The 24234-nt window shown below is 38.1% G+C and overlaps 1 protein-coding gene across 10 annotated transcripts in view; it reads right to left on the reverse strand.

The window, feature by feature from the left end:
* Positions 1-24234, reverse strand: part of cdc42bpb (CDC42 binding protein kinase beta) — a 143837-nt gene that overhangs the window by 78713 nt on the left and 40890 nt on the right. For 9 of the 10 annotated variants that reach the window (XM_062968505.1, XM_062968504.1, XM_062968507.1 and 6 more), the window contains exons 3-5: positions 15483-15566; positions 8577-8672; positions 4079-4227 (exon numbers count right to left, since the gene is read on the reverse strand). In XM_062968505.1, coding sequence (XP_062824575.1) covers positions 4079-4227; positions 8577-8672; positions 15483-15566 — 329 coding nt within the window. Of the gene's footprint in view, positions 1-4078; positions 4228-5433; positions 5697-8576; positions 8673-15482; positions 15567-24234 lie in introns of those variants that run through there. The other variant, XM_062968509.1, reaches the window with a different exon arrangement.

The raw sequence follows: 24234 nt of genomic DNA on the forward strand, positions 1-24234 counted from the left end.
GATTCCTAACACAGCCTCAAACAACAAGTGCCACTCTTTTTCTTGCCACTTTCTCCTGCAGTGCCCTAGGACTTGGGCAAAAAGAAGGCACAGCAATCTCTTCAGGATGCATTATCTGCTCTTCCTTTAAGCTTTGCACAGGAGGGAATCCACAAGACAATAGCCCCAATTATGATCTCCAAACTCCACTCTCAAAGGAACAACATTTCCTTGTTTGTCTTATACACATAGAGCAGTGATTCTCAAACTGTGCTCCACTGAGCCCTTTAGGCTATACGAAGCACAGTCAGGGTTCTGGAGCACCCCACTGCCAGCACTCTGCCTGTGGTGCTCCCCGAAGCATGTGGCCTGGGGAGTCCCGCCACTGCCATAACCTTCAACGCCTCCCTTGCATGGCAGAATGAGGTAGGACTGGATGGCCCCTGGGGTTGCTGTTGTTATTGTTACTACTACTACTAGTAGTAGTAGTACTAATCATTAAGCAGAGGTTGGATTGTCATCTGCTTAACTGTGCTTTTTGACTATGCTTTTCTTGCACAGCAGAAGGGATTGGACTAAGATCTTCCACTGAAATACTGTTAAGTTTATGCTGCTTAAAATTGTTCTTCATTTTAAATATTGTATTATTCTTTCTTTATTTCTGCAAGATATGTGCAGTGTGCATAGGAATTTGTTCATGATTTTAAAATTAGTTCACACACACATTCTTCATCCATCTGCCACTAGCCAGGCCCATCTGTAAAATTTGAAAATGCAATGTGGCCCATATCCAAAAGTTTCTTGGGGCTCCACAAGAAACTTTTCCTTCTGAAGGGCTCCACAGCTTTAAAAATTTGAGAACTTCTGACATAGAGGGACCATGTTCATCATAGTCACCAGGTTTGCTTTGCGTTGTTGTGCCCAACATGTTCCTTCCTGCTATTGTGTGAGGCCTCTGAAGTCACTGCCGTTTCCCACACACCCCTAGGTCCCAACTGACTTGAGAGTGATTCAATGGTGCAATTTGGGATTGTTCTTCGATGACTACAGCTGGGAAAGAAATGGTAGCATCGTAATCACTCACCACACAGCCACAATCACACTCACAGGCAGACATGTCTGTTCATTGCCAACTCGCTCACTGCATCACATATCTCTACAGTACAGAACAAGGCTGGGTACATTGATCTGCCTTTTGGGCTCATTTGGAGGACATCTCCACCTCTATTCATCCACCCTTTAACTCCTCATTCAAGGAGACATTAGGGCTGCAAAAGCTTTCCATTTCCCAACAAACTAGTTGTCACTAGCAAAGTTTGAAAGAAAGGGCAGTATTTGAAAACAACCAAGTGATTCGCTAAAAAAAAGAAAAGCAAGAAAGCTTCTTCAACAATATCTGAAGATCTGAAGTGCCGGAAAAAGGAAAGTCCTGTTCTGTTCAAAGCAACACAGGAAGGAACTGGGAGGAGGGACTAGCTCTCCCACTTTTGGTGGTGAAGTTGGAATGACAGTTTATTTAAGGCTTGCCTCAAATATGCACAGAAGGAGAAAGAACCTGTATAAGGATTACTTCCCAACATTGCAGGAAAAGAAGCAACAACATTCTGGACAGTGAAGTGAATACAGTAGACTCTCAGTTAACTGGAACTCAAGCAACTGAAACTCTCAAGTAACAAAGAAATAATATTTTAAATAAAAATTAAAATAAAATCACTTTAGTGGAAATGTTACATTAAGTTTGCCTTTAATTGTATTAATTTGGTTTTAATTACTGTATTTCAATATCAAGTAAGTTCAGAGTTTATGGTATGGCATACTATGGGATATAGTATTAGGCTGATTTTAATAGTAACTCTCAAGTAACCAAATTTATAGCATCTAGCAATCTCCATGGCTGCCGGTTAACTGAGAGTCACTGTACATAACATTTCTGAAAGTCACCAGTTTGTTTGCTCCAGAAAACTGGCTTTAAAGGCCAATTTTCTATCTTGCTCTCAGCAAGACAAAAAGTCCTTAACTGACTTCCTGAAACGGCAGTAATTTTAAAAGGTCACCAAAAGTCACATTATGTTAGCAAGATCAAGATTAGTCCAAGAAGAAAATTATTGATATGTTAAAAATGATCAAATGATATGCTCTCTCAGCAATGACTTCTCCTACTATTTTAACCGTGAGTTTAACTATGATTTTTTAACTGCAGTTTGTGTTTAATTCTGTTCTAATGTTTGTATATTTGTATATTTTAAAGTGTTTACTAATGCTATTATGTCAAGCCACTTTGAGTCCCCTTTGGGGAGATAAAGCCGGGAATAACTATAGTAGTAGTAGTAGTAGTAGTAGTAATAATACCCCAATTCAAAGGAATTTTCACAGACATCTCATATAGAAATATCTTTAATAAAATAATCCAAAATCTGAATATTTGCTGCCATTTTGCATGGCAACCTACAGGCCCAATACATACTGACACAGATTCCAAAAAAAAAAAAAAAAGGGGGGGGGGGAGATGCATTATAATGACTATATGAGAGGCCTGCATGGCTTTGTATGCATACACAACCAATCTGGTTTGAGGGGTTCAATTTTTTAGCTACCTGAAAAGACACAAATTCTGTTTTAATTTCATATCAACATCAGATCTGATATCCAGTTACCTATGTAAAAGGTACCTTCAGAACCTGTTGAAGTTTCTATATATATAATGTATTTACAATCACAGGGAATAGCAATAAATCTAGTGACAAATGTTACAGAACAATTTGACATTTCTGATATTATGTTATTTGACTACTAAATGCCACTTATTTCTGTACTGATTCTAAATTATAATATACACTATTTCAAAAACCAAGAAGTCAATGAAAGTTTAAAGATTGACACTCAGTTTTCTAGTTTGCCTGTGTGTTCTACCATTGCTAATTTTTAGATTTCCATCCTACCCAATAATCGGATACTGTGGGCATATTGATTGTGGGCCCATATACAAATTAGCTGGCTTTGGTATACAGTAGAGTTTCGCTTATCCAACCTTCACTAATCCTATGTTCTGTATTATCCAACGCAGTCTGCCTTTTAGTGTTTTTGTAGTAAATGTTGCAATGTTTTGGTGCTAAATTCGTAAATACTGTAATTACTACATAACGTTAATGTGCACTGTACTGCTTTTTCTGTCAATTTGTTGTAAAATATGATGTTTTGGTACTTAATTTGTAAAATCATAATGTAATTTTATGTTTAATGTTTTATGTTTTTATGTTTTATGTTTTCCTTAATCCCTCATTATCCAACATTTTCGCTTATCCAACATTCTGCCGGCCCGTTTATGTTGGATAAGCGAGAATCTACTGTATGTGTATTTTACAGACAATGTTGTAATACACGATTTCCTTGCATATGTATTTGTGGCAGCTGTGAACTTCATATGTCTGCAGGGATGCCGACTATCTGCTACCTATACATATTGGCTTCAATTACATATTTATCCTACAAAACTTCTCTTCCTGGTGAGTTCTGCAGCATTTTATAAACCTCATATTTTTGAAAGTTAATGTTTTCAATTTTGATAATTAAATGAAGAAATTTAAATAAATGGTTTAAACATCCTGGAACACTTGGAGATAAGAACAAAACTATCAGAAGCAGTAAAGCACCTCCCTCTAAATATTGGAGGCACCGCAAAGCAAAAAAAGAAAACAAAAAGTGATTCTTAGAATTATGTATATCTACCTATCACCTGAAGTGATTACTTTTTTCCAAAAGCAAAAGGGGCAGCACTCAAGCAATATGGGACAGAAACAAAATGAATGCTGGAAACAGCATACTCAAGAGGATTTTGAAGTATGTAAAAGTATACTACAAGTAAAGCAACAAAACAAAATCACAAAGGGGTACTATTAAATGTGCATGTATGTAGCAGAGGCTGATGCATATAGATGGTACAGCATTGTGTACTGTATTGTACAGTTTAGTGTATTTTAAAGGAAGCCATAGCTTGTATTGTAACATGAACAGGAGTTCCTCTCATACAGGTAGGTTTCACAAACCGGCTTATAACAAAAATGATCAAGACTAGCTCCCAATATAAAGGTAAATTCCTTACCTGTGCACATAATGTAGTTGATGAATGGAATGTATAGCAAGAACCATTTCACCAATGTAGAACCTTGCCATATCTTCAGGAAGCTTGTCTTCAAACTTGCTAAGTAGTGTCAGCAAATCACCACCCACATAGTAGTCCATCACTAAGTACTAAAAAAACAAAACAGTAAATACACAGTACAGGTAAGAGTCAATTTAGAACCAAGTCATAACTGATTATCCATAGCAGTTATGGTACGACAGCAAACAAATGTGAATTTTGGGAAACTGGGGATCAAACTGGGTAATTTTTGTGCTTTGCGTATCTTTTAAATGGTTTTAACCGCTTATAATATTTTTTTAAAATCCTGTTTAATTTTTTAAAACTTCTATAAATTACTGTTTTAGCTTGATATTTTTAAACTGCCAAGAATCTCATCTTGGGAGAAAAGTGAAATATAAATAATAAATATCATTTTTGAAAATAGTTAAATGGTGCAGTTAAAGAATGTATATACAAACATACACATATAAGTAATTTAAGCAACTGTATGATCAGTGGTGTTCTAGACAGAACACACTAAAATTCCCATGGACAAAAGTTTACAAAATATGTGAAAGGAAATGTTCAAGTGCAATCATGTCAAGCAATGGTCTTGAAACTATATAGCATAGCAACTGTACTAAAAGTAAGCAAGTCTGGCACTATAGTCAATGCTTGGGTGAAAAACCACCTATGAGACCATACAGGCAATGATCCAAGCCAAATGGTTAGATATGCCCAAACATAAGAATTTATATATGTAAACTTATCAATTCCCTAGTGATTCAGTTGGTCTACTCTACTCTATTAGATTTAGGCCACTGGCTTGACTTTCATGGAAGAATTGTGGGTATAACTGTAGTCAAACAAATGGTTCATTGACATTGTTCATGGTTGACTGACCACAACTGGTGATAGCAACCACTGTATGCAGTCTAATTATTATTTGTTTATTGAATTTCTACGTCACCCTTTAGCCAAAAAGGCTTCCAACAGAGTGGGATACAAAGATGATCAGCATGACAGTCCCTGCCCTTAGGCTTATAATCTAAATTCAAGACATGGGAGGAGAGGACAAAGAGCTATTTACTCATTTGGTAAAGCTTCTAGTTAAGTAGCTTCTAAGAATATTTATAGTGGAAACCAAATAGAAATATTTTAGCTATAAAAACAGGGTCCTGTATCTACAGCTATAGATTTGTCTTTAGGTTCACTAAAAGATGTCTTTAGGCACTGCTAACTCAGGAGATTGGTGTTATAAGTTCCTTACAAGCAATTAACTCAAGAGAATACTGCTTGAAAATATAGGTCAGCCAAAAGGCAGAGATACTGACTGCTTGTCATGGATGATCTCCAGGATTCTCTTTCAGTCAGTATTGATGATACAGCTCTCTGGATGTAACGATTATATTTGAAAGTTTCATTTCAACGAATCTTTCTTATAATTTTTGTCTTCAAACTATAGATTAATCAGAGCAGAAAATAGCAGAAAATAATCCCACTTTCCATCTACAAAAGAATAATTATACAAAATAAGAACTAAAAAATGGATTAAAATACTTTAAGCAAAACTGCATTACTAGAGATGCATACACCAGCAAGAAAAGGAAGGGTGATAAATCCTTCTATTCAATTTTTTAAATTAAGAAAATATTTTTAAAGCTGTCTTTTTTATGAAAAGGAATCTCTGGAGGCAGCATACAAGAAATAAAATACAACTCAGTAAAACACTGATCAAAAATCAACAATAAGTAAAATCAGCAATTAAAATTACTTTCTGCCATATATTATTACATCTTACTCTAAAACAGTGGTTCTCAAACTGTGAGTCTCCGGGTGTTTTGGCCTACGACTCCCAGAAATCCCAGCCAGTTTACCAGCTGTTAGGATTTCTGGGAGTCCTTTAGGTCCCCAAAACATTTGGGGACCTAAAGGTTGAGAACCACTGCTCTAAAAGTTGACAGGGGCTTCTAGTTGAAGAATTAGAAGCATGTCACAGTAGCAACTTTAAAGGCTTCAGCTCAAATATTTAATCATGGAGCAAAGTGATAATGTGAAATAAATGTGTTTGGTCTGAAAAATATTTTTTTAAAAATTCAAAAACTAAAGGGGGAAAAAGCCAGTGTTTGATCATTTGCTGTGACAATTTTGTCCAAAATTCCTGGGGATTCCATCTGTTTTATAGGTCTGAAATCTCCATTTCCATTCTTTTAGCTTCACAAGTTACTTTTCTAAAAGAACCTAATCAATCCAGCCAAAGAAAGCCATCTTCAACCTCAGCAACATGGAATGGACGAAGGATTGGGGGAAATCCAACCCCAAATAGGGAAACAAGTTGTCCAGGAACACCTGGCCACTCTAAACGAATTCAAGTCCCCAGGGCCAGATCAGCTACATCCAAGAGTACTGAAGGAACTAGCGGAAGTTATTTCAGAACCACTGGCAATTATCTTCGAGAGTTCTTGGAGAACGGGAGAAGTCCCAGCAGATTGGAGGAGGGCGAATGTGGTCCCTATCTTCAAGAAGGGAAAAAAGAACGACCCAAACAATTACCGTCCGGTCAGCCTCACATCAATACCAGGCAAAATTCTGGAAAAGATCATTAAGGAAGTGGTCTGCGAACACTTAGAAACAAATGCGGTCATTGCTAATAGTCAACACGGATTTACCAAAAACAAGTCATGCCAGACTAATCTGATCTCTTTTTTCGATAGAGTTACGAGTTGGGTCGATAAAGGGAATGCTGTGGATGTAGCGTACCTGGATTTCAGTAAGGCCTTCGACAAAGTCCCCCACGACCTTCTGGCAAACAAACTAGTAAAATGTGGGCTAGACAAAACTACGGTTAGGTGGATCTGTAATTGGCTAAGCGAACGAACCCAAAGGGTGCTCACCAATGCGTCGTCTTCATCATGGAAAGAAGTGACAAGTGGAGTGCCGCAGGGCTCTGTCCTGGGCCCGGTTCTGTTCAACATCTTTATTAACGACTTAGACGAAGGGTTAGAAGGCACGATCATCAAGTTTGCAGACAACACAAAACTGGGAGGGATAGCTAACACTCCAGAAGACAGGAGCAGAATTCAAAACGATCTTGACAGACTAGAGAGATGGGCCAAAACTAACAAAATGAAGTTCAACAGGGACAAATGCAAGATACTTCACTTCGGCAGAAAAAATGGAAATCAAAGATACAGAATGGGGGACGCCTGGCTTGACAACAGTGTGTGCGAAAAAGACCTTGGAGTCCTTGTGGACAACAAGTTAAACATGGGCCAACAATGTGATGCGGCTGCTAAAAAAGCCAATGGGATTCTGGCCTGCATCAATAGGGGAATAGCGTCTAGATCCAGGGAAGTTATGCTCCCCCTCTATTCTGCCTTGGTCAGACCATACCTGGAATACTGTGTCCAATTTTGGGCACCACAGTTGAAGGGAGATGTTGACAAGCTGGAAAGCGTCCAGAGGAGGGCGACTAAAATGATTAAGGGTCTGGAGAACAAGCCCTATGAGGAGCGGCTTAAAGAGCTGGGCATGTTTAGCCTGCAGAAGAGAAGGCTGAGAGGAGACATGATAGCCATGTACAAATACGTGAAGGGAAGTCATAGGGAGGAGGGAGCAAGCTTGTTTTCTGCTGCCCTGCAGACTAGGACACGGAACAATGGCTTCAAACTACAGGAAAGGAGATTCCACCTGAACATCAGGAAGAACTTCCTCACTGTGAGAGCTGTTCGACAGTGGAACTCTCTCCCCGGGGCCATGGTGGAGGCTCCTTCTTTGGAGGCTTTTAAGCAGAGGCTGGATGGCCATCTGTCAGGGGTGCTTTGAATGCGATTTCCTGCTTCTTAGCAGGGGGTTGGACTGGATGGCCCATGTGGTCTCTTCCAACTCTACTATTCTATGATTCTATGATTCTATGATTCTATGATTCTAAGTCATCTCTCTTTGCATTTTGCCTGCAATAGTCCTTGGGCAGAGTAGCTATTTTCCATCTATTGGCTCCATTCAAACATACATTCTAGCTGCAACAATTACCTTTGGGCAAACCTTACAAAACTCAAAGATACGTTCTCATGAGCAAACAAGCAAAGATTTACACCATAAAGATGGCTTCACTGAAAACTATTCCAGTTTCCTCTTCCATCAAATACTGAAGAGAGGTGGCTGAGCAGTAATTAAGCCATGTCTTATTTAATGTTCAGGTCCAATCCTGGATAGAAACATCAGTCTTGTAATCTTACATATACAATGACACATAAGGCTACTGTGCCATGGTAAATTACTATGGAATAAACATTCAGCTGAACAATTATTCATCTAATTAAATTAAGAAACTCATTACATTAAATCAAACATGACTAGAGAGGAAAATAAATGACGAGAAGGTACGTAGTTAATATTTTAAATTCTCCAAAAGATATCCAACTAAGAAACAAGGTGTTGAGGCCCACGTCTTTGAAGGCTTACTGCTTATACATACCAAATAGTTTTCATCCTGAAAGGCATAGTGCAATGTAGTAATCCACTGGCAATCTCCATTCACCAAAACATCTCTCTCTTCTCGAAAGCAAGCAGTCTAAATGTGGAATAACAAAAGGGATTTCTTTTCAAATTGATTTATATTTGCAAGATATTTTAATGTGAATTTAAAATGATCTATACCTTAGCACACAATTAAGGACAAAAAAAAATCAAATCAGAATTCAAATGTGAGTCCCAGCTTGTCTTACTTAATTCAAAGCATCTAGCTTAGTACTGATTTGCCCCATCAATGTAAAGGAGAACACTAGAACTTTCCCAGCCACATTTCAAAACAGAAATTTTGAAGGCAAGTCCAAGAAGGTGGTACAGTGTGACTTCTATGAAGTCAGTGGCTTCTGAGACACAAACGCTCACATCGTTTTCCACATTTAACAAAGGTGCTCAGTCAGAGATATGTATAAAAGAAATGTCAAAAAGATGATGATGATCATTTTCCCATCAGAAATCCAGAACCAATGATTATCTGGGAGAAGTGAAACTATGGGACCTTCTACGCTAAGCTAAAACCCGAGAAGAAGTGGATTAAAACAATATGCTTCCTTTCAGGTTCTGGTCCCCACCCTCAACCCAAACCCCGGGGTATCCTATAAGGGATGGCTAGATGGCATCTTGAGTCAAGGTTGACCCAGAATGCCATCCAGCCCCCCTCCAGTCCCCCATTCTCCCCTCCAAAATTTACCAGAGGGGCCTGCCGGCAGCACAGGCTCCTCTGTACTGAACTCCTGACATGGGGGGGGGGGGGATTTCATGTCAAGATTCCTGTACAGAGGGGTCTACGCTGCCAGCAGGCCCCTCTGGTAAGTTGGGAGGGAAAAGGGGACTGGAGGGATGAGCGCCCTCCCGCTCCTTCGAGCTTTTGGGAGCCCAAAGAAGCAGGATGGCTGTGGGGGGAAGCAATTCCGGGAGTCAGTCCCCACAGGGCCCTCACTTCTAAAAATCTGCAACTTAGACTAAGGTCCCAATCTTTAGAGATGTTTAATTATTGAGGAGTAAACTGGGGAAACATGGTTTATTCTGCATTAATTTGCTTTTACCTGAAGTGTCATTTATACAGCGAGACAGGTTCTGCATTTTAGACCTGTCTGGAAGAGCCCTATACACAGCTGAACCACAAGAAGGTCAAGTAAAGATGTTTTTATTCAGGCAGGATTTTGGAAACTGACATGTTGCTGAGGAAGAAGTGTTTTTTTCAGGTGGCTTTTGTGTTCCTCTGACTCATGCATTTTAAGTTGTGCTTCTCATTTAATTGCACGTTAACATTTGTAGGTACTGTAGTAATCATTTCTCTCATCAGTATCCATAGCAGAGACAGAGAAAAAGGCAAAGTTAAGCAGGAACTAAGAGGACCTTGTTGACAACCATAGGAAGTGGAAAAATCTAAAGCTAAACAAAGAAGCACAGCATAGCAGAGGTGCCAATTGTGTGGTCCTACAGATATACTTGGACTGCAAGTCTAGCATTTCTCAATATTGACTGTGCTGGCTAATGCTGCTAGGGCTTGCAGTGCAAAAACACATAGAGGGCCACGTGATTCCTACCACTGACAATGGTAATCCAGAAGAACAAAGGAAATACAAGATCAAAGAACAGAAACAGAGAAAATAATGGCCTCTAGAAACTACTCTGTTCTGGCTAAAGGCAGAAGAGAAAGAAGTAAAAAAAAAATTAGGGACAAGAAACCCTTAAGGATGTGAAGCCCTTGTCTATGTTTCTAGATAGTGTCAAAAACAACCCACTAAAATTGGATTGTCCTTTTTATCTTCCAGAAACAGGTTGCAAACTGGTTTTGGTCCTACACTAGAAAAAAGGTGGGATGTACATCCATCCATCACACACAGATATTTTTTGGTGTTTGAATTGTATTTTTTATCATTATCACTCTCTCTTACTGTGAGGTACCTTCAGTCCCATTTTAGAGGAAAGGTGGTATATAATACAATAAAATACATACGCATGCTAATATGCACAAACGTTTAGGGCTGACTGACAACTTTAATTGAATTTTTAGAAATAAGAAAAGTACTGGGAAGTTAGGGATTGGTGAGATTCAGGTTCAAACACATTCCAAAGGACAGTCATTTTCGGCCTGTTCTACCTCATAAAATCATTATAAGGATGAAGTGCAGGAAGTAAGAATCTTGTATGTGGTCTTCCTCTCACAGGGGGAAAGGCAAGATACAGCTGAAACTAAGATATAATAAGAAAAAAACAGAAAAAATGGCCTTTTCTCTCCTGCCAAAGTAACAGGGTTCCTCCAGCTAAGATAGTATTCCTGTGTAAAGCTGGAAATACTCTGCAATATTTTGTTGTGGGTGCCGTCTTATTCCTTCTGATATGGAACTTGGTGGTTCTCAGCTAGCCAGGAAAAAAGAGCATTCTCTGATAAGACAGTAGTTTCTGTGAATTTTGGAGGAAGAGATTCTACAGGAATGCTAAAATTAACCACTACAAAAGCACAACATGATGTACACTCATCACCCTCCAGAAGGCAAGGAAGTTTGTTAAAGAGACCAAAAAAAATTTGATCTAAATGCACCTAAAAATGGTGACATTTTAAAAAAGAGAACTAGGGCTAGAGATAAAATTTATAAAGCACAAAATTTTTGACCCTAATTCTTCCGCTCCTCCTGTCCAGAATATGTTAAGCTTTTAAAGGGCTCTGCCTTGGGAAGGGGAGCAAATTAGAATTGTAGGAAAAGCAACTACAATCTTAATTAATCACTTGCAAAAAAAACTGCAGGCATAAAAGGTAGAGTCCACATCATCAGTATAAATAAAGAAGAACAAAACACACTAGTCATTAAGTTTTCAGAAAGGGAGATCCGCTATTGCTTCTTGGTTGCAAAATTCAAGATACGCTAACTTTCTCTTTAGACATGAACTGCCATATTCACCAGATTCCACCTTTGATATTTCTATCTGGAGTTTGGTTGAGCAAGGATTCTCTATCTGCCAGTTGACATGGATATGATAATCAACATTTTGCAATTTACAGGAGAAAAAAGAGAGAACTTGACAAAGACACAGAATAATCTATTGTCCATTTTTGTTTAGTGTAAAATTTACTGGCTGAACATTAAACTGTTGCTATTATGAGCCTTCAAGTTGTTTCTGGCTTATGATATCACAAGGTTTTCTTGGCAAGATTTGTTTCAGAGGGGGGAAGTCCACTGCCTTCCTCAGAGCCTGAGAGAGAGTGTCTCACTTGAAATCACCCAATACATTCGTATAACTAAGCAGATTCTGAACTTTGGCATCCTGGAGGTTTAGCATAACACTTAAACCACAACACCACACTAGCTCTCACTAAACAAAGATTCCAACTAAAAAATAATTCCCAAGGCATTTAATCAATAATGCTTTCAGTTAGAAACAGTACATTCTAGGGATTAGTTTTTTTTCCTTGAAACTAATCATCTGCTTGTATGTAACGGTTTAAAATGTGAACAATATCATTTTCTGTCTCAAATCTTTTTCACAAGTAAACAAACAAACAACATTCAATCAAATCCCCTTTTGTGGCTTAACACACTTCTAACATAATTCTTGCTTCATCTTATACATTACTGAAAAGAAATTCCTACCGAGTTCAGTCAGATTTCCCCACGAATACAGTATATACTCAAATATAAGCCAACCCGAATACAAGCTGAGGCACCTAATTTTACCTCAAAAAACTGGGAAAACGTATCAACTCTAGTATATGTGAGGGTGAGGAACACAGCAGCTACTGGTAAATTTTAAAATGGAAATAGATACTAATAGAATTACATTAATTGAGGTATCAGTAGGTTAAATGTTTTGAATATTTACATAAAACTGGAATTTAAGATAAGACTGACCAATTCTGATTAAATCATTATTCTAAACTTCTTCAATGTAAATGTGCTAATGTGTCCTTCCACTAATAACCATAATTTATTTTAACTCTTCATTTTGGGGGAAATGCTGTGTGTATATAAATATGGAAAAGTGAGAAAGACTGGCTTGGGAAGGGGTGGGACAAAAGAACTGGAAATGGGAAAAGGTTGAGATGAAAGGAGATTGTTGAAAAACTGGGAAAATGACATGGAAAGGGGGGTAGCTGGAAAAGTAGGAAATATTGGGGAGAGAAGGGAGCAACTGGAGGAGGAGGAATGACAGGTGTGAAGGGGGAGCTGGAAACTGGGAAATGTTGGGATGAAAAAGGGGGCTGGAAAAATGGAAAAGATCCCAGTCTAGAGCGTGAAGGGAGGGATTGGGAAAAGCTGGGAAAATTGAGGTGGGATAGAGTTGAAAAACTTGGTTTATACTAAAGTATATACAGTAAGTTTGCAGAGGATGGCACTTTTAGCCAAGTATGTTTGATTGTAAAATGTGTTTTTAAAATGTTTTATTGATTTGTTTTTAATTCTTGTGCTGTTTTATATTGTTTGTATCCACCTGGGCCTGGCCACATGTAAGCCGCCCTGAGTCCCTTCGGGGAGATGGAGGCAGGGTTATAAAGTTATTATTACAGTAGAGTCTCACTTATTCAACATAAACGGGCCAGCAGAACGTTGGATAAGCGAAAATGGGATTAAGGAAAAGCCTATTAAATGTCAAATTATGTTATGATTTTACAAATTAAACAGCAAAACATCATATTTTACAACAAATTGACAGAAAAAAGCAGTTCAATACATGGTAATGTTATGTAGTAATTACTGTATTTACGAATTTAGCACCAAAATATCACAATGTATTGAAAATACTGACTACAAAAACATTGAATACTAAAAGGCAAACTGCGTTGAATACAGAATGTTGAATAAGCAAAGGTTGGATAAATGAGACTCTACTGTATTATTATTATTATTATTATTATTATTATTATTAACCTACTTCCCCTTTACATGTATGTATAGTATCCCATTTCTTTACATGCAAGCTTCAAATGTCTAACAACATTGTAAACAATATAGTAAACTAATTCATCATTTGAACTTTCCTAGAGTATGATGTAAAATCATTTATAGTGTCCTTCTAGATTACTGGTGGGCATACTCAAAATGTCATTTTCATTACCTTCTCAAAACAATGTTTGGTGGCCTCCACTGGCAGGATCAATGGAGACTGAAACTGATATTACAGCGGCGTACAGGGAGCACACAACCCCCCGCTACGCCAGCTCCACTAGCTACCAGTCTGCTACCGAGCACAATTCAAAGTGCTGACTTTAGCCTACAAAGCCCTAAACGGTTCTGGCCCACCTTACCTGTCCGAACATATCTCCGCTTATGAACCACCTCATAGATTAAGATCACCTGGGTAGGCCCTGCTCTCGGTCCCGCCTGCTTCACAGGCACGGCTGGCGGGGACGAGAGACAGGGCCTTCTCAGTGGTGGCCCCTTGGCTGTGGAACTCCCTCCCCAGCGATGTAGGGTCAGCCCCCTCCCTTTTGGCTTTCAGAAGAAAAGTAAAGACCTGGCTCTGGGATCAAGCTTTTGGGTAACTGTGCAGTGCAAGAATGGATGTCTAAAATGTATACAGTAGAGTCTCACTTATCCAACACTCACTTATCCAACGTTCTGGATTATCCAATGCATTTTTGTAGTCAATGTTTTCAATATATCATGATATTTTGGTGCTAGATTCGTAAATACAGTAATTACTACATAGCATTAATGTGTAATGAACTACTTTTTCTGTCAAATTTGTTGTATAACATGATGTTTTGGTGCTTAATTTGTAAAATCATAGCCTATTTTGATGTTTAATAGGCTTTTTCTTAATCTCTCCCTATTATCCAACATATTCACTTATCCAACATTCTGCCGGCCGTTTATGTTGGATAAGTGAGACTCTACTGTAATTACCTTGGAATGGCTTTAGGCCATGATTTTTTGGTTGGCGTGATTTTTACCTGTTGTAATGTTTAAATTTTTATGTCTAGATTTTGAAATATTTAATATTTTAAGCTTTGATTTTATATGTGTTTTGGGGCATCAAATTGTGTCATGTGTAAGCTTCCTTGAGTCCCCTTCAGTGTGAGAAAGGCGGGGTATAAATGGGGCAAATAAATAAATAAATAAATATTCTGGGGGACTGAAGGCATTTACTGTCAAAGCTGTGCTTCCAAAGGCTCTTTTTGACTGAAAATAGGTAGGAGCTAAAATCTTAATTTATATTGTGGGAGGTGGTCATACAAAAGTATCTCAACTCTTATGACTGTTTTCAACCAGTCTTTTATATGTTGCAATCTAGATTTGAATACTATTGCTCTTTCATAACTCATGTGCAGATCTCCACAAACATAGATTCATAGAGCTGGAAGAGACTCCAAAAGCCTTTTAAACAAAATATCACCTCTAAGGACAAATCAACAATATTTCAGTACTTTACCTGCACAAACACCTTCTCAGTAAATATATTTAAGGAGCTATAGTCTCCTTACCACTCTACCACATCAAATAACAATCTTCCTTGAAGAAATGACTTTCAAATGCATAAATATCTATTATTTGTCCGGAATAATGTCTTATGCATATGGCTCTGTATGTCACAGTAACTGAAATCTGAAGCTTCCATGTAGCCTTTAACTTGGTTTTATAGTAAACAAAAATCTAGCCAATATAATTCATGGTAAAAAAAAAACTAGGGCAGACTGTCTGGTAAACGAATACACAGTAATGCTGAGAACAACAGATGCCTCAAAGGGACTGTCAGACTTGATTGCATTAAAGCAGTTCACTTTGGGGGGGGGAAAATGAAGCTCCTATATGCTCATGCAGTTAATTCTTTCTAATCTAGCAGAAATTCACTGTGATTTTCTTTAATACCATTTTTTTTAAAAAAATCTCAGAATTGGAAACACTGGACTTACCTCTGCCCTTTTAAGCATTTCCCATTTATTTAGGATTTTCATTGCGTAAATGCGCTCCGTGCACTTCATTTTAACAACTGCAACCTAGAATTTTTAAAAAAGGTCAATGTATTTCTACAAAAAGGAAACATATCACAATACCTGATAAAGGATACATGTTACAATACAAATACTAGATTAGAGCCACAGTGTGCTACAGAATGGAAAACTAATTCAATGAAATATTGATTAGTTTAACTGTAAATGGCACTAATGGAAGATACATATACAGTCGCTCCTCCAGCTCTGTGGGTTTGACTTGGGCATATTTAATCATTCACACGTTTGGTTAAAATGTTTTCCCTAGCAATCTCTAAGTCCTTCAGTGTGAGTCTAGGGCCACTGGAAGTTAATCACGCTGGAGAATCTGGTTACTAGAGAGAACGCCTGGAAGAAATTGACCATAGAGCTGTGCTGGAAGACATTTATCTATGAGTGGATTATATGGGAAAATGTGATCCTGCAGATAACCTGGACCCAAACCTTGGAGGACTTTTACAGTAATAACCAGCATTTTGAACTGAGCCAAAAATTATAGGGAATACTGGCATTTTTGGCTAGCACAGTACTTCTTAGCACATGATGGCATATTTCCACAAATTATCAGAGTAAGCATTAACAGGTTCTAAAGACTAGTACTTAAAGAAATTAAATTACCTTGCCCTGATACTAGTGTACAGTTATAAGCAGACTTAGTTATCCTCTGAAAATTCATATACAAGCTGCTTAGATGACATGTAATTTAGGTTCTTCCCCCCTCCCATCTGGTTTTTTTTTTTTTGCTAATTATGTAGCTTTTATGATTAGAGACAAATTTAAAAATCTGTCTTCAATAAAAAAAAATGTCTATGTCTTGACCTACCTAACAGTTTTTAACCATATTTCCTTAACATTCCTTGGTCCTGGAATTTATACTGTATTTATCTATTCAAAATGTATAGCCAACTTTTAGTTTGAATTAAACCTACAAATATGTGCTAACTCACACAAATAATATATAAGTAGAAGTTGAGTTGCCCTTTCATACTGCCATACTGAAAAGTGTCAACATGTGGCTTCAGATATGGCATTAAGGAATGATATTGTTCCCTTACTCTGGCAATGCACATCATTGGTCTGGAGGAGGGAAAGAATAGGCTAAATCCTGCCATTACTGCTATAGTGCGAACAGTATCCTAACTGATTTTTTTTCTACATTAGCTAGAGTGCAGATGAAATTTTTGTTGTAAGATGTCCATTGTTTAAAATATACCACCTTTCCTCATATTTAAATTTTGAAAATAAAATTAAATAAAAATAATATCAAAAAGAAAGAAAAATAAACACCTGCAAAAGAAAATATATTTACAATGAAAAGCTATGATAGAAAACAGGAAGAAATGCATGTGAGTACATACAAGCAACAAAATTCAACCAGTAGAGGTGTTTCTATATAGGGAGATTTTGATTCCTTGTGGAGATTTAACAAGGAAGGAAAAAACAAACTTCCTAGGTAAGGGGTTCCAAAGCAGGGTTTGATTACAAAACAAATACTCTTATCTAACCAAACATGGACTTAAGAGCAGCCAGAAGGAATACAAAGATGATCTTAATAAGCAGACAAACTCAAAAGGAAGAAGGATGTCCATTAGCACTAAATTATGTACAGGTTGAAAGGTCACATCCATTCCTCTGAAATGGACCTATGGATCTTTCTGTCTCAGCAACAGTGATCTTGATAAACCATTCCAGTTAACAATCTGGGTATCTTATTTTGAACAAGCTGAAGCTTTTTAGAAGCTGCCTCAGAGTGGAGTGCAAATATATATACCATCACAGCCTGATCTGCTTTTTTTTCTGAAAGGACACATTGGATAAGCAACAAAGATGTATTTCTGGCTGCAGAATTCACCTGGTTATCAACAGTCAAAATCAGGCCCAAAAGACTACCTTAATCTGGAAACTACCTTCAACCTGAACACAGGCTAAATCTTTATTTCTAGATTGGGTTTTCTATAGGCCATACTAACTTTTGTCTGGACGAAGTGTCAGTTTATAAGCAGCAATCTGTCCCACTAGTGACAACACACTTCCACAGCTTCCCTAGACAGTGATAGCAATAAGAGGCATTTCATCCATACAGATATTACAGCACAAAAGAGAAAAGTCCAAACCATCTGGAGAATACTGCATTGGAAAACAAGGTCATGCGCCAGTGGCCAGGAGGAGAAACAGAAATTTCTTGGTACTATATTCTGGAAAAAATGAACTGTAAAACTATCCTTTAAAGTCCTAAATCAGTCAGGCAATTGTGAAATAATCAATAATACTAAAATCCAATTAAAGTGCCAGAAAAGCACACTTTCCCTCAGTTCAGTTCCACAATAAAGACCAATGCAGTATTTATCTCCAAAACAAGTGCATGTATAGCAGATACAGATATTAGGTGAGAAAAAGGTAGCCCACAGGCTGTGAACAACTTCCCAAGACAGGTAACCATCACCTAGAGGACCTTTACATCAGCTGCCCCAAGAGTGTGGAGTGATCTGCTGGAAGAGCTTTGACAGCTAAACGAGCTGTTGGAATTTGAAATGCAATTGAAAACCCATCTCTTCTAGCAGGCCTACTAAGTCAGTTTTAATCATATGTTTTTATTTACATTCTATTGCTACTATATGTCAATTCTGTATCTGTGTTTGGTGCAAGTTTTTCATGTTTTTGTGGTTTTTTTCTATGTAATTTATTGTAAGTATTTTATGTTCATGTTTTTGAATTTGTTGTACCCAGCCTAAAGCCATCAGGAGAGGTGGGTAATAAATAAAAGTATTATTATTATTATTATTATTATTATTGACAACGATGATGATACGGTCAATATATGAAATACAGGAGCTATGGTATAAGGCGGGAGTCCCCAAACTAAGGCCTGCTGGCTGGAAGCAGTCCTCCAAGGTAATTTACCCAACCCCTGCCCTAAAGTTAAATAGAGGGAGATTTACAGATCTACAGATCATTGTTGGCCTTAAAGCAGTTTTTCTGGAAAATAGGAAATGAACCAAATCTTGATTTCCGGGACAGTCCATTCTTGTAAAAATACCTCTCTAGAGCCTTAAATCAACTGGGGAAGGGGAAGAATGGTAAAATTGGAGCTTCATGGAGAACAGAGGTTTGACTACGTCATGGAAAGCTATGTTGTCTCCCCATATCCTAACAGTTGTCCATCCCAATATAAACACTTTGTATCTTCTGGAAAAACTTGATAGTTTAATTATTATCTTATACAAGGGGTCCCCAGACTTTTTAAGCAGAGGGTTGATTCACAGTCACTCAGACTGTTGGGATGGGGGTGGACTATAGTTAAAAAGAACATGAACAAATTCCTATGCACACTGCACAGATCTCATTTGTAGAACAAAAAAATTAAATACAATATTTAAAATGAAGAACAATTTTAACGAACATAAACTTACCAGTATTTCAATGGGAAGTGTGGGCCTGCTTTTTGTTGATGAGATAGTCAAGTTAATTAGGATTGTTGTTGTTGTGTGCCTTCAACTAATTTCAGACATAGGGCAACCCTAAGTCTAAAATTTAGGGCAGCGGACTGGATAAATGACCTTGGAGAGCAGCATCTGGCCCAGGGGCCTTTGTTTGGGAGCCCCTGCCTTATACCATAACTCCTGTATTTCATATTTTCACCTATTGGATTGTCCTGTTGCAGAACTGTCAACAATGACACCTTATCCCAATGGTGTGATCTAGACATTACACAATTAATTTTGTTGATAATGCATACATTTTGTTAGGTGGCTTGCTAACTTAGCTGTTAGAGAAGCAGAACTTAGACAAAAATCCTTCTGAGAAATCAAAAGTATTAGATGCATCCTGTTATAGACACACAAATTCATAAGATTCAATAGGTTTATAGTGTTGGATTTGGCATAAGGAGACAAAGGAAGAGAAAGGAGATGGCGACACCAGAGCAACCCATATTTTCTCTCTTACTCATACACACAAACATGTGCATATACAAATACACATAAAGAGCTGGTTGCTGGAAACTACCAGTATTAAGGGGATAAAAAGATTGTTACCTCATCTCATCTGTCATGTGCTGTCGTATGACAGATGTACTGTCATACTTTGCCTCTCACACAAATATCAACTGGCTGTCGTACTTTGGACATAAGATAATGGAAAAAGATAATGTTTGCTAAAGTGGAAGGAAGTAGGAAAAGAGGTAGACAATAGGTACAGCCATGGCCAGAGCACGCAAAACTTGAGGGCAGCTGTTTCCTGGGATTCTTGAAGGTCTCTCATTCACAGGGTCATTATAAGTCAAAGCCGATGTGATGGTAGATAATATCTCCATCACCACTCAGGAACAACAGATCCACAGTTTGTTGCTGCCAGGGTAGAACTAGATCCACAGTCACTGCTTTAAACTGAACAGTAGTTCATGCATTCATCATTGCTCTGATTACATGAGACATTTTCATCAGCATCTCATTCATGAAATGATTGCACATTATTTCTCTGACAGACCACTTAATACATGATCTCCATGGTTCGTTAGCAGTTTTCTGGTCACTGAAAAGGGGTCCAGTGAATATGAGAGCATTTCCAAAGCAGTCTCCATTGACAAGACTGATCAGTTAAATTGAATTCATAAATCTCTGTTCCTATCAGGCATAGAATGTGTAAACTTCTTGAGTGCAGAAATGCTACTGAACCTGAATATGCAGCCATCTTCTTTATGCTTCCAATTCAATTCAATCAGCTACTTAGTCCATTTATAGGTCAAGATTTTTTAAATGTAGCAAACCAGACTACTGCAGCCTGTACTTTGAATCAAATTTGCTGTCTAGATTCAAACATACAATCAGCAGCTAGTCACTGACATAACTGGCTTGGACAGACACGTGTGTGTGTGTGTGTGTGTGTGAGAGAGAGAGAGAGAGAGAGAGGGGGGGGAGGGAGAGAGAGAAGGTGCTCAGTATTCTGTTATTTATTATCTGAACTGCAGGAGGGGAGAGGTTTAACATAGGCCATACATTTCTTTCTATTGGCTCTAACCTACTGGTAGATTTTAATTGGCTTGGACCATAGGTACATCTGGATGGGTCATCAAAAAACAGCTACACAGTCACACATAAAGAGAAAACAGGAGTCTGCTCCAAAGCAGAAGGAGGAGGAAGAGGAGGAGGAGGAGGAGGAGGAAGAGGAGGAGTAGGAGGAGGAGGAAGAAGAAGAAGAAGAAGAAGAAGAAGAAGAAGAAGAAGAAGAAGAAGAAGCAGCAGCAGCAGCAGCAGCAGCAGCAGCAGCAGCAGCAGCAGCAGCAGCAGCAGCAGCAGCAGCAGCAGCATAATAATAATTCTAAGACCTGTTTGAAATATCAGGTGTTGTATATTGTGCAACATAATCCCAATGGTGAGTTCTGTTTTGGCAGCAACAGAATTAAACAGATACAAGTATCATAGAATCTCAGAGACTAACAAATGTACTAGGGTATATAAACTGCCCTGCACTATACAGCAGGGGTCCCCAAACTTTTTAAACAGGGGGCCAGTTCACGCTCCTTTGGACCATAGGAGGGCCAGACTATAGTTGGCCACTGAGCAATAATAATAATAATAATAATAATAATAATAATAATAATAACAACAACAACAACAATAATAATAATAAATAGAGGGTTGGAAGATACCCCTTGGGCCATTTAGTCCAATCCCCTTCTGCCTTTGCGCACCGAAAGCACAAGCAAAGCACCCCTGACAGATGGCCACCCAGCCTCAATGTCAATAATAATAATATTATAATAATGTGATTTTGTGATACAAAATCCAGCATATCTATCTTGTTTGCTGTGTCATACGATATAATAATAATAATAATGATAATAATAATAATAATAATAGTAATAATAGTAATAACAATAATAAGGGTTGTAAGAGAAGAAGAGACACCTTGGGTCATTTAGTCCAACCCCCTTCTGCCCTTGTGCCGTGGGGCCGGATAAATAGCTTCGATGGGCCGCATCCGGCCCCCGGGCCTTAGTTTGGGGACCCCTGCTATACAGTGTTCCCTCACTTATGTTATGTTCCAGAACCACCCTCAATAAGTGAAAATCCATGAAGTAGGGACGCTATATTTGTTTTAATATTTATACATTATTTTAGTAGTTATACACTATTTTAAGTCTTTATCAATCAATTGTGTGTTGATAAATCGCTTCTTTCTCCTCCTGTTGCTGCTTGGGCTCCTTTTCTCTCCCTTCGGCTTCTCCTTTCTCCCTTCCTTAAGCTGTAAATTGTATTTTTTTGTGATTTATAATATTCTTTTAGAATTTATTGAAAAACCGCAAAACAGCGAATCTGCAAAAAGTGAACAGCGAAGTAGTGAGGGAACATTGTATTCCACTTTATCAGCTAAATACAATCAAGTAAATTCAAAATTATGAAAGTTTATGATATAATAATTTTGAATTACTTCTTAAGGTGTTTAATATAATGAATTGATTTTAATCATAAAATCACACATTACAGTAACCTGAAACTCAATCTCAGTAGCTTCATTATTTATAGCAAGAGTTCTTAACATGGCTCCATGGATATGTTTCAACGGCTCCATGCACCGGGCATAGAACCGTCTTCACTTAGATTTTTCTCATGTTAGTTTTAATTTATTAAATCATAATGACCTGTATGGGACAGTTTGTGCTTTTAAAGACCATAATGGATCCACTAAACTTTCAGTAAAACATTATTAATGCCCAGTCTTTTAAACAAAGGAAATGAATAAATGAACGAAGTGAGCAAACTGTTAAAACATACAGATCATAATGTTACTTAGACTATTCATATGTACATGCTTTAGTTTATAATACATTTCAGAATATTTCTAACTGAGATGACTGTGTTGCAAATGTTAGTTCCTTGAAAAAATGAAAGCAAAAAACGGAGGTTATTAAATAAACTACGTTTATCTATTAGGGATGTCTTTAGTTTGAAGCGATTCTATAGATTACACATGTTAAGAAAGCTTTTCAGATTAAAGATTAACACACACCAAGGCACTGCTGTCTTCCTGGACTTGTGGAGAGAACAAATGCAGGGGCTCTTTCTCCCAGTGTGACTGTGCTGTATCTACTGAAAGCAATGAGATGGGGTGAAGAAGCATGTTCCCTGGGCTTAGGGATATAAGGTAAGGTGTGTCTTTTAGCTATGAAAACATCCTCTATGATGTAGTCTCTAGTTGTATCTATAGAAACTTGAGGTGCCCATTTTTAAGAAGCAGAACATTTCTCTCTTCCTATTACTATACATGACCATATATGGGAAGCTTGTGTGTGGAAAAACAAGGACGGGGAGAACAGACTCCATGAGACAGAGTCCATAACAACAATCACATACATCATGTATAAACCTGAAGCTAAGACTGTTCATGTTGTGAACAAGATGGAGGGACCATATCCTGGTAAAAGTCAGCAATTAAAGGAAAATAATCAATTACTTGAATCTCCATACTTAAAGAAGCAGAATAATGAATTGATAAGCTATTCCCTACTGCACCATAGAAATAGGACAGGTAATTATAACAAGAAGTAAAACAATTTAATACTATAAATGTCAAGGAAACTCTGTCCCCCCCCCCCTGCCATTTCTTAATTACCAAAGATTTCCTTTTCGACAAATAACTATGTTTAACTGTATGCGTCATGTAACATACATGCCACAAAAACATGTTATACTAACCAACAGTTAACAATAAGCAACTACAGTAGAGTTCCGGTTAATCGAGATAAAGGGCCCAATATCAGATAACCGGAACTGCTTGGATAATAGGGAGGCCTTTTTATCCCTCCCGGCAATCCAGTATAGGGAAGCAACCCGTGAACGTTGCTAGGCAGCAGCGATAGCGGAGTGCTTCCCTGGGCCGAGCCCCATTCCTCGGCGAGCCCTCGCCCCTTGGGAAGCACCCCACAAGTGCTGCTGCCTAGCAACGTTCATGGGGTGCTTCCTTCTCCCTCTCCCTCTCCTCCTCTTGAGCTCCCTTCCTCAGGCTGCCCCAGGAAGAAACTCAAGAGAAGGAGAGAGGGAAGGGAGCCCCCGGCGGCACCTTGAATAATACGGAGTGTCGGTTAACCAGAACTTCGTTAACAGGAACTCTACTGTAATTAAACTGAAAGCAGGGTTTTCATTCATGATCTATGTCTATAAAAATACCACAAACACCCATCCATGTTTATATTTATCTATGTATTTAACTATATATGTATATCTATCTATCTAACTATAAACAGTAACCTCAAGGTTGGACCTCTGCAATGCGCTATACATTAATATAACCCTGTATCAAGTTCAGAAACTCAATTAGTTCAAAACATGGCAGGCAAAGTGATTATGGGAACTTCTAGGAGTGAGCATACTACAACTGTAGAGAAGTCACTCCACTGGTTGCCAATTAGTTTCTAAGTGAAGAACACTTCAGTCCTCTGGGGGTGTATACTTCAACCAGTCAGAACTTGAGTGGCAACCATCACCCAGAGGACCTTTTCCTTGGCTGCCCCAAGAAGACTGTGGAATGACTACTGGAGGAGATCCAACAGCTAAATGAGCTTTCAACATTTAAAAACAACTAAAGATCCATATTTTGCAACAGGCCTACCCAGTCAATTTTAAACCATGAATTTTAAATTTACATTCTATTATATTATATTTTAATATTTGTACCA

The sequence above is a fragment of the Anolis carolinensis genome, chromosome 1 (genome assembly GCF_035594765.1).
Source record: "Anolis carolinensis isolate JA03-04 chromosome 1, rAnoCar3.1.pri, whole genome shotgun sequence".
Classification (NCBI taxonomy): domain Eukaryota; kingdom Metazoa; phylum Chordata; class Lepidosauria; order Squamata; family Dactyloidae; genus Anolis; species Anolis carolinensis.